The following is a 12244-nucleotide window of genomic DNA, read 5'->3' on the forward strand; positions in this document are numbered from 1 at the left end:
AGAGCACAATGCAAGCAATAATGCTAGAACAAGACTATGTTTACTCTTCTATCTGATTTAACTAATACTTCAACTAATGAACATAAATAACAATGCATACCAGATAGAGTAGTTAAAATAAATTTATATTCACATGTAGTTCTAAGTAGACTCGAAATCATCAACCAAGTATCAAACTACTTTCCTTGAGTACACAAAATTTATTTAAAGAACTTGATGGTTGCCAACTAGAACATAACCATCTATAACTGACTCCTACAACTACCCGAAAGCCAACAAGCAATTATTAAATAATTTACAACCATTATAATAAAACATGATAAAGACATTGTATGATAACGGAACACTAAGTAGAACCCAAATGTTGACATGGTAAAGGCTGCAAGCATTTGTTCAACCGTCCCAACACAACTGATACAGGTATTTAATATTTATAGACCCATAGAGCATAGTAGCAAAAATATCTCTTAGAAATAACTTGGCAAAACAACAGATAAAGATATTTTTCAATATATCAGTCTTTAATTGGAAAAAATAGGGTTAGGGTCAAAGATATGGTCAAATTTCATTCAAAATTTCTCTATAAAAATTGTGAAAAATTGCTGCAGAAATGAGGGAACAAGACACATAAATGCATTACATAAACAAAAAAATTGCAATGTTTTGGTCAAATTTTGGTTTGATCAATTCTCAAACTTGGCTTTAGGGCCAAGTGGAAATTAATAAGAATAAATCATAATTTTTTAAAGATTTCTGCAGCTGTTAGCTAAAACAATCCCAAAGGGAATGGAAGCTGGAAAGGTTCTGTATACTCAACTATGACCTTTCATTTACTTTGTTGTTTCTCCTGTAATGTCCCTTTCCACCGAGTAATCCAGGAGGACTTATTAGCCTATATAATTCTCGTAGGCTATAGTTGGAACAATTATTTAATCTTATCCAACAAAGCTTATTATAAGGGTAATATTATTTAATTAATTTTATAAGTTGTATAAAGTGACTTTAATGGTTAATTAAGAAAGAATTTAATAAATTTGCTTATTATTTCCCAGATTAAATTAAAATATTAAAAGAGTGAGAATTTGAAAGGTTTTTCCAGAAGCTTCCAGGGTTATTATAAAAGAGCGTTTTATGGCTGATTTGAGATATGCTTGGATTATTTTCTCTTGTTGATTATGGAGAGCTTCTTGGAGCTTAAACCCTAGGATGAAAACCCTAAGGGATTGCTGGTTTCAGCAGTTGGAACTATTTGCCCTAGCCAATTGTTGGAGGAATTACTTAGATTTCTCACAAAGGATTCATCGATTGGTTTTATCAAAACTTGTGAAGTCTATGAGAGACAAATTTAATAGCTGAATATATTGCACATACCAAACAAGCTTTAGGTCAATTCTTTCTTGGTTTAAATTGATCACTTAAAGTTAATATTTATAGTTGCTGGTCGCATAAAGCAAAATGATAAAATATTTCTATTGCCATGATTTCTTTGAAAAATACATTTCTATCATAATGTGAGGAAATAAATCAATGTGCTGGGCGTTTGGAAGTTAGGAATTAAATGCTTGCAGGTCATGTGATGGAGTTTTCTCACAGTGTGAAGGAATTGCATTTTCATCTTGTGTTGGTTGTCTGATATTGTAGAAACTTATCAGTTAGATCCATGAGGGTTTGTCTTACTTCTTTGGGCAACTGATTGAGTTAATTTGGGCATATTGAAGGGGTTGAATCCTTTAAAACCCCTATCATTGCTAGACATGGATCTTAGTCCCCTTCCTACAATTCATGGGAGTCTTTCCTTAGACGTATCTGCCGATCTGACCATAACTGGCGACCTTGGCACAAATGTGAAGAGATAGAGAGAAGTCGTGGTGCTGGGTGACTTGGACAAAGGTTATTTTAGCACTGCAAACTTGGTTGGGTGTGGGTTTTGTTGATGTGTTTTTCATGCACATGCGAACACAAAATAAAATACCCAAAAGTATCTTATCCTCTCTTGAACAAAGCTTCCCAAATGCTGAAGATTGGCTTCAGGATCACTTGAGATAACTCCAAGGTTCATAAATGTCAGGTCTTGATGTGTGGATAAGCACAATTGGTTGATGTGATTGCTGGTATCACAAGGGAACTTACGTTGAATTGTCGAATGCTTGAATCGTTGGAACTCGATCATCTGATGTTGCAATATTGTGATGCTTTTTGTCCTAAACTAGCTCGAATTGAAAAAAGGGCAAAAGGTAATAGGTTGAAGGAGTTTATTCTAAGACCTAGAATGTAAGAAGATGGATGAATGATTAGATGGAATCCTACTGGGCGAGGCCTCACCATCAACTTGAACAATTTGACACAAGCTCAGTGCAATCTTCTAAGGACATTTCAAAGATGTTCAAATCATTACCATCAAACATTGCTCACCACTCAAGTTAATGCATAAACAATGGACGCATAACAATTTGAAGTTAAGCTCATATCATTCCAGTTGACCATGCAAGGCACACTTACAATCAGCAAGAGGCTAGTGGTATGGATGAAACGGATTCCACACAAATGCATTCAACAATTTCCTCCATCCAATCTAATCAACATGAAAACAAAATGAGAAGTAGAACCATGAGGCTTGCTGAAATAACAAATTTCACCACAACTTCAATGAAAAGAGTATCTCGTTTACAAGTCATAACAACAATTCTTCCTTCTAATCTACTCTAACTTCTATTTTATCCATCTCCTACTACTATTCGCTAATTATTAGCTAACACTATTAACCTTTACAAATGAAATATTTGAGCCTTTTTATAGAGATCTTAATACAATTCAATGGCTCAAATCAATTTGAGATCAATGGACGAGATTTTACAATGAAAACCCTAATTAGGGTTTGTTACAACAAACTCAGTTTTGGCCAATGAAATAATTACAATACTTTGGCATGACCAATAGATAATAAGGGTAGGTGCCTCGAAGTTTGTGCCATCATGGATGAGACAAGTACATTGCATCAAGACGTGCTGATGTGGAACTTCTTTGATTGGTGAATGGTGACTGGGATGATGACTAGGATTCCACCTTTAACTTGCACTTGTAGGCTTGATAGATCATCATGAAGGAATATTTCTTGATACTCCACATTATTCAGCTTCAGCGATGATGATGATGATCTTCTAACTTTGATTAACTCTTCCTGAAACTATCCTCTTGAGGGCTTCGATCATGGAGGTGCAAAGTATGGATCTTGTCTTCTTCTTAGTTTTGAAGTATTGATGTTGCCTTGGAACGAACTTTTGATGTCACCACTGCTTCTCTCCTTTGGAATTCTTTCTTTGTGACTCCCTGGTGCTGTGAGAGTTGAGATTCCTCTTGGGCATTCTATGAAGTTTTCTTCCTTGCATGGTGATGTAGATCTTACAATCTTTCTCCTTCCACTTTACAATCACCATCCTCTCTCATCTGCAAAACAAAACAAAAATGATATCAAATACATAATATATAACTTTGATAGTTCTTCTTAACTTGATATATCCCTTGATTTTATGTGTTTTGCAGGTTTGATAAGAGGATTTAGAGAGAGTTCGCCTTCATGAAGGAGCACTTGAAGTTGTTTTTTGCTCCTAGAGAGGAGCTCCTGAAGTTCACTCCACCCTCTGATGTTCATGAAATTACCCTTAACTTGCCTTTGAACTCACTTTCATTCATTTATCTTCATTGTTGATCCTTTCCACCATTTATTGATGTAAATATGATGAATTGCCCTTAGGGAAGACTACTAGAAGAAATTTGCTCCCCCCACTCAGTTTATGAAGTTCACTTTCAACTCAAAATCACTATTTCTTTGCATATGAAGTTCACTCTTGGAGGTCATCACATGAAATTCTCTCTCAAACTCATTCTCATGAAGTTCAATTTCCATCTACAAGACATGAAGTTCGCTCATATAGCTTGAGTTGTGAAGTTCACTCATCTACCTCAAGTTGTGAAGTTCGCTCATGTACCTCAAAACATGAAGTTTACGCATTCCTTCTAGTTCATGAAGTTAACTTCTTACTTGTCTTTCATCATTCAAAATCGTTCTCTCTTAGGCATGCTAAAGTATCAAATTAGCTCTAGGAAAAGATCTATTAGCTGCCTTGTATCTTGTCTTGGGCAAATTCGCTCACCTATGCTGATCCTTGAAGTTCGTTCACTATGTTGATCTTTGAAGATCGCTCATGTCATTGAGTTTGTGAAGTTCGCTCATGTGTCTTCATTTTTGAAGTTCGCTCTTGTTATTGAGTTCATGAATTTTGTTTCAAATTGAATCAACTCAAGGTAAATGTTTTCAAATCCCTTTCACTCCTCCACTTCCAACATGAACTTCGCTCATCTACCCCAAATCATGAAGTCCGCTCATGTAGCTGAGTTCATGAATTTCGCTCATATAGCTTGATTTGAGAAGTTCGCTCATCTCCCTTCAATCATGAAGTTCGCTCATATGCATTGATTCTTGAGGTTCGTTGATCTCCCTTTAATCATGAAGTTCACTCGTATAGCTCAAAACATGAAGTTCGCTCATGTAGTCCAATTTGTGAAGTTCACTCATGTAGTTGAGTTCATGAAGTTCGCTTGAAATTGAATCTTGAAGTTCACTCATCCTCAAAATATGAAATTTGCTCATATACCTTGAATTTTGAAGTTTGCTCATGTGCATTGATCTTTGAAGTTCGCTCATGTAGCCCAATTTGTGAAGTTCGCTCATGTGTCTTCATTTTTGAAGTTCGCTCTTGTTGTTGAGTTCATGAATTTCGCTCATATAGCTTGATTTGAGAAGTTCGCTCATCTACCTTGAAACATGAAGTTCGCTCTTGAGTGTTTGAACATGAAGTTTATTCCAAATCGAATCACTTCAAGGTAAACGCTCTCAAACCTCCTTTGCTTCTTTACTTCCAACATGAATTTAGCTTTGCTCCTTTAAATCATGAAGTTCACTCTTAGGTGCTTGAATATGAAATTCGCTCATCTCCCTTGAATCTTGAAGTTCGCTCATATGGTTGAGTTTATGAAGTTGATTTCAAACCAAGACTAAACTCTCTTTTGCTCACTTTCACTTACTCTCTCAACTTCAATACATGATAACATGCTCAACATGAGGTCTTAGGATGAGTTTTCGCTCTGTGGGAGAAGTGCAAGAAGTTTGCTACATAAGGGGTGCATATGAAGTGAAGTTCGCTCCTCAAGAGAAGCACTTGAAGTGACCTTCTAATTAGCAATCCTTCTTCACTCATGATTGAATTCATGATATCTAGACTTTACAAACTTACTCACTTCACACTCATACAAGGCTATCCACTTGACTCCTAGCTTTTGACCACCTATACCCCTCTAATGCAAAGGCTAATAGCTAAAGATTCTAACACCACCTAGAAAGCAAGAAAAAGGTGGGGGTCCCCATTTGCGATGGGGTGATGTGTGAATACCTCACAACAGATTTGACTGAAGACAGCAGTATTAGAATTACATATTCAATCTGATTTATATCTTGGATATGGCGATTAAAGAGGACTAAGGCTTGCAAATGCTATAGGAGCAATTGATATCTGGTTCTATGTATCTTCAGAAAGCTTTGGAGTGTGATTTCAGACTGTCATTATATTGAAAACAAATATACAATTTCCTTTCAGTTCTCCACAATAGTTATGTAGCCCTCCATGCTCTGCCTTTATCATATTTCTCCTCAAGATGCTTAGCAAGAATGCATCCTTAGCAAACTCCATGAGAAAAGAAAATATAAGGCAACCCTAAAACCACATCCTTTTGACCAAGCTGCTGTAAGTAATGGTAGTCCAAGAGGTCAAACCGTTGATGCCACAAACAACTCACCTCATGTTCATTAGTGAGTCATGTTATTGAAGGAGAGTCAAGAACAAAGATTTGGAGTGTATCAGACAATTTCCATCTCCTTCAAGGACTTTGCTTCACCCTAAGTGAGATGGAGCACTCCTCAACACAGTGGGATTATGGTACAGCACACACATGCCCAAGATTAGGGCTATCCTAGCAACGATGATAGCACTAGTGGAGCGATGGCAGAGCAAGCATAGTGCCTTCATCTTGTCATCTGGGGAGGTGATGATGACTGTTGTTCTTTTTGTTGTTCCTAATCCTTTCCAAAAGCTAGGAATATCAAACTTGTTGTGGAGAAAATCTAAGAGTTTTCAGTGGTTTGGTTGGCAGCGTGTGTTGGAGTTAAGCATTGTTAGTTTCAGAATTCTATATTTTCCATTGTGACTATTGTCATGATTGTGACATCAGTCCATTATACTGTAAAAATCAGAATCATATCAATATCAAAATTGCATGTGTTTCTAGTTCAATTTGTGCAAGTTTGGTTGTTGTCTAGCTAGTTTTATTAGTGTGGTTTGGTGAAGTTTATTGTTTATGTTCAAATATGTTATTATCATTGAAAAATATGAGTTGTTTGGTGTAATTTGGTGAAGTTTATTGTTTATGTTCAAATATGTTATTATCATTGAAAAATATGATTTGGGACATTATAGGTACCCATATCCGCTTTCATAATCAATTCATGGCCTTGTGTGTGGATCTATGCCTTTGAGGGGCTCAATGTTATTTTGGTGAGATTCTGATGATTTTACACATCCACCACATTCATTTGTGGTTGTTTATAATGTCCTAAGGACATGCATAGAGGTAGGTGGAGTCTCTAGTTTGAGCAATGGAAGTTCACAATTTCTGATGCTTGAATAGTAGCTGAACGGTAAAAAGCATTTTTGAGGCTGGACGCAAGGTGTCAAGGAAAAGTAATCTTAAAGGGAGCACAAAAAGCCAAGGAGGACGAGGAATCAAGGGCCAAGACTAAGGCATGCCAAGCAAATGGAAGAGAAAGTTTGTGGGCTCAAGGAAATAGAATGAAGGAATCAAGATTCAAGGCTTTGGGATGCCACATGGAAATTTGCTTTAGGTATGTTGACATTAAGAATCCTACAGGTCTAAAAACCAAAGGTGTGACAAGAAGTGAGGATTGAGAAAGGGAATACCCACTACCACGAAAAAAGTGTAGAAAGGGAAAGGAAATCCCAGATGCCCAAGGAGAGAGTATTAGTAGAATTATGTAGATTGGGACCTAGGATAGATCCTAGGGATTGAGGTAGAGGAAAGTTTGAAGATCTATAAAGGGCCACAATACATTAGGGATCGAGTTGATAGTGTCCCAAGTACCAATAGCAAAGGCTAAAGCAAAAACCCAAAAGACCAATGCGAGGAAGAAGGAAAGATGGGAGAGTTAGGGATCGAAATCATGGAATTCTTATTGCCAAAGGAAAAGGAGCACAAAACCCCATTGTAAATTGTAATTTGAGAATACCGTCTATGAGGTACAAGGTTTGTTGAATGTCCAAAAGCCTAGGCTCAACAACAAAAAGTACACAAAAGACAAGAAAAATAAATATGCAAGAATAAGATTCCAAATAGATGAGTAATGAAAAGTCCTAAACCCATTTAAAGAGGAATAGAGAAGGGTGAAGTATGGAGCGAGGGGAAGCAAGATTCCTTCCTATTGAATAATCAAGTAAAGAAAAGCCCAAACTCTTGACAACTTTAACACGGCACAAAATAAACCCTAAGACTTAGGATTATTTGCATGTTTGAGACTTAGGGGTATAATAAGGTGTGAAGGGGGGTATAATAAGGTGTGAAGGGAGGTAAAAAACAAGACTTAATAAATTTGACCAAGGGGGTCCATTGAAGGATTTCTCTTATCTAATATTAATGATGGTCAAAATATGGCCAAGGCAACATAGGGGAGATAAGACTTAGAAGATTATGCATTTTTGGCCATACAAATTTCGTTGCCAACATGACTAAAAATGAATTTTGAAAATCATAGGGAAAATGTATAGAACTACATACTAAGACAATTCTAGATTATTCTAGAAGTAAGATTTGGAATATTGAAAAATATCACAATCTTGACTATTTGTGATAAATAAACTAAAGGTATGAAACATTTGTGGCATACATATGAACTGGAATTCAAGAATAGATGAAACTAAGAGGCCAATAAAAAAGTTCTAATTTCTAATTAATATGAGCTTAGGTACAATATGAAGGTAAATCCTAAACATAATATATAAAATGATAGTATTTTTTACATGAGATGTCGAATTCCAAAAAGATTTGTTACCAATTGTAAGAATCAACTTGCAAAGATAGATTTTCACTTGTTTTCATTGCTTGTACGGTCCAGTATGGACTAGATGGTGTAAACTCCTTGCAATTCTTGAGTGTTCATTGTATTTGTCTTCATTAAGGTTGATTTGCAGGTTTGATTGTCCTAGGTTGCAGATTTCTTCCATTCTTTGCAACTAGGTGCAAAACCCTTGCAAGTAGGGTTTAAGAGCAAGAAAATGGCTCTAACCTAGGCATTCTTTGATGGCACCTGTTGAAATCACTAAGAATGCTAGGTTAGGGTCTGTACATAGCTTTAGGATAGGATTTGTGGTTTTGCAGGTCCTTGTGGAGGAGAAACAATGAAGCCCTAGGCTCACCACTGGGAGTAGGTGAGTTAGGACAGCAAGAAAAGTGTGATTTATGAGCACGTGGGGATTGGTGCAAGAACAAGTGACACATGAATGTAAAGCCCTCTGAGTGCCCTTGAAGATTCCCAAATTGTTTTGAGCAGGAGTCTTGACTGGTGAAGAGTTTTAGACCCATCTTGCCAAGTCACCCGGTGAGGCCTAAACCCTTCAAAAATGTGCAGCATTGGAAACCCCACTTGTACGGATAACCCAGATGCACTTTTCCAGTATTGTCTGTAACTTCCAAAAGGGTACTCGAATCCATGATTTATTTCTAGCCTTGTTTGGGACTTTTACAAACTAAGACCCTAAAACCGCCAAGGGAGGGCTAATGCAATTAGGCCTATTTTGAGCCCGGTAGGGACCTAGAAAGGTTAGGAAGCTAAAGCGATGGGTTTTGTGAGCCTAAAGCCTCAAAATACTTCAAAGACACCTGGTAGATGCATTGGGGACCCATAGGAGGTGGTCGTGTGTTAAGATCCTTGCAGGAGTGGTTGGAGCCCTGGAGTGGAGTGTGTGTGACTGAGGTGGCAACCTCAAGAGGTGGAGTTGATTGTCCAAAACCATTGGCTATACCTAGGAGGCAAGCCAAAGAGGTTCAGACCTTGGAGGTCTCATTAGCATAACCCCTACTAAGTGCCATTGGATGGACTTGAGTAGTTGAAGGGTTGAGTAGGACAAGTCACTCAAGAAGGTGTATTGAACCAAGCTCCAACACTCTCTACATCACTCACCTTAGCTAGATGAAATCAAATGCTATTGCTGTTAATGTGGGCACAAACTTGAACAGATTCTACACAAGGACAAAACTTTCCTACTTTTGTTGGTGTACATATCCTGGGCAGAAAGAGCCATTGCAATCTCATAAGGTGCTGAAGGTTGCAAGCCACAATTGAGCTTAGCTTGTGACAATGCCTCAGAATACTAAGCCACTCAATATCCTCCTTGTTTTTAAATACTTTGCCATGGAAAAATGGGAAGTATTGATTTTAGGATGAAGAGAGCAAGTACTGGCATAGGACAAGGAGCTTTTAGTCAAAACTCTTGATCAACATCTTGGGTCTTATGTATCATAAACAATCATTCATGAGTACAAGAAATCATTCCACTCTGGTTTAAGCAAGGAATGTCAAGAATTTGTAGTGAACAATTAGTTGACCAGAGCACCTAGAAGGATTTCAGATAAAACACCTAAATAGACATATGAGGTCATGAAATCTGATAAACACTAACTACACAAAGGCGTTCATGGATCTCTGATGATTTTTTATGGGTTTTTAACTCAGCAACAGAGAGTAGTTGCTCCATTGACAACACACAGACATGCAGATTAAGTGCATAGGAATTAACCTTAGCATGTGATGTCCAAAAATCCTGAATCTTGATGTCAGTGAGATGGATCCGCTATTCAAGCTGCCAGTAATTTTGTGTATAAATTCATCCATTTGACCAGTCAGATTTCTTCAAGAAGCAAACCAGACATTTCAGTTTGCAAAGTGTCGGTTTGGACTGCTAATGTGGTAGATCTACAGTTGCCATACATCTAGTGATTTTGTACATCTGATTGGCAGTTTTGGAGTCACATAAAGAAGCTGAACAGTCACCCATGGGGCACAAAAATGCAAGGAGTCATAGGGAAATACCCTGGAAGAGTCCGGAATCTTTGGAAGATAAAGGTAAGTTCAAACATAATCCCAAACACATTCAATTGAACCTTTCCAAATTGAAAGGATTCATCCATTATGATGGGTTAACAGTAAGGATTGTATCGTTTTCTGGGAAAGCACTAACTTTTCAAAGTTGTAGGATTAATAAAATTCCATGCTCCAAGGAGCTTCTGCTTCACATTATTTCCTAAGCAATAAATGTAAATGAAGCATGAACCTTTTGCCCACACTAGGTTTCTCCAAGGTGACATTGGCGTCTTTTTATTTGATTTCCTCTGATGTGTTATTGTTTATATTGATTTACTATTTGTGGTAAATATAATAAAAAATGCAGATTAATCACAGCTTTATTTTCCAACTTTTATCGGCTGTCAGACTTGTTCTGAATTTTTTCGTCACTGAATTCTAATGCAAACACAAACTTTATGACTTAGGTTTTAACATAAATCATCAATTGCTGGCATTGTGTTGAATGGTCAGATTAAAGAAAGTTAAAAATGGAGAGTTCATAAACCCAATGAAACAGAAGATTCTGGATTTATGATTTACTGTTTTAATTGCTTGCTAAATCCTGGGCAAGGATGTTATGCACAGTTTTAAATTTGGTGTGAGGCAAGTTTGGACTACATTCTAAAGATTTCTAATCATATGTTAAACTCCAACGTGCCTAAAGATTATTGTTCTGTAACCTTACCATAAGTCTGCTAGAGTTATGGACTGCCTTATTTTGATAAGGAAATTCAAAATTAAGTAATATGTAACGGTACCACGTAATTAACACTACAACATTAAAACATCTCTGCCAGAGTTCTGGGCAGTCTTATATCAATAAGGCAATTTGAACTTGGCTCACAGCTGCCCATTACAATTTACTACAAAACCCCTTGAAGATGATTCGAGATTACAGAGTCAAATAAAAAGGGAAGTCGGGCGTTTTAAGTCCTATTCTATCCAAAATTTTGCTCAAAACTAAAAGAAATTAGAGAAAATAATAATAATTCACTGCTTAAGATAAAGAAAACGTCAAACGGGATGAGACACGATAAAATGTATTAGATAAAATCCCACATCCAAGTCGCCTAGTGGAACACCAAGCCTCAGGTTCGAATCTGGAAGCACAATAAAGTGTTAAAACTAACTAAAATCCCACATTCAACTAGCTCGCTCGCACAACAGACGAGGCCAGGTGCAAGCCAAACGTGAATTTGACGGAACAGACGCCTCGAGATTCTGGTATCTAAACGGAAGGTTCTATAAAGAATCTAAAGGTATTTACCCATAAAAATTAGAAATTTAAAGAAACAAAACCAATTCGTTTCTTTAGATGATATAACTTAGAACTAATAATAAGAATTCCTTGTTCTAGACCTGATTAAAAAGAAAACGAAGATAAGGACTTACCTTTTCTTGGACGCTGCTATTACTGTCTGTTTCCCCTTGAACAGAAAATGACCTGAATTTCTTCAAAGAAGAAGAAGAAATGAAGCTGCTGGACAATCTCCTTTCTCCTCCTCTCGTAGAAGTGACGTTGGCAGGTACAGAAAAGCTCTTCAGAACTGAATTTTTGCAGCCAAATGCCTGCACATATTTTGAAGAAGGGGTTGAAATGGCAGGAATTGAAACAGCTACCGCTGCCATTAGCGTGGCCATTTTTCTCCACTCGCAGTGGAATTACTATGGTGGACTGGTGATATTGTTGTTTTTGTATTTGTTTTGGGAAATAAGATTTTTTTTTAAATAAAAAAATTAATTTATTAATTTTATTATTAAAATATCCATTCGGATGGCATGATCAGTGAAAGTACAGTTCGGAATCTATTAACCCTCAAATATCTCTCTTTTATTGATTCAATTAATTAAACAAGAAAAACATTTAGTATGATGTTCATTAAAAAATTTAGAATTATTATTAGTAATAAACTAATTTGAAATATATTGTGACATTGTAGAAGATGAATAAATAAATATTGCAAAAATCTAGAATTATTATTGGTAATAAAATAATTTGAA

At 36.6% G+C, this 12244-nt stretch overlaps 1 protein-coding gene across 1 annotated transcript in view; it reads right to left on the reverse strand.

Moving 5' to 3' along the window:
- Positions 1-11938, reverse strand: part of LOC131074376 (uncharacterized) — a 56887-nt gene extending 44949 nt beyond the window's left edge. Inside the window, exon 1 of the mRNA XM_058010985.2 lies at positions 11636-11938. Within this exon, the coding sequence (XP_057866968.1) occupies positions 11636-11884 (249 nt within the window). The 5' untranslated portion in view covers positions 11885-11938. The remainder of the gene's footprint in view (positions 1-11635) is intronic.
- Positions 11939-12244: the final 306 nt, after the last annotated feature.

This window comes from Cryptomeria japonica, chromosome 3 (genome assembly GCF_030272615.1).
Source record: "Cryptomeria japonica chromosome 3, Sugi_1.0, whole genome shotgun sequence".
NCBI classification, from domain to species: domain Eukaryota; kingdom Viridiplantae; phylum Streptophyta; class Pinopsida; order Cupressales; family Cupressaceae; genus Cryptomeria; species Cryptomeria japonica.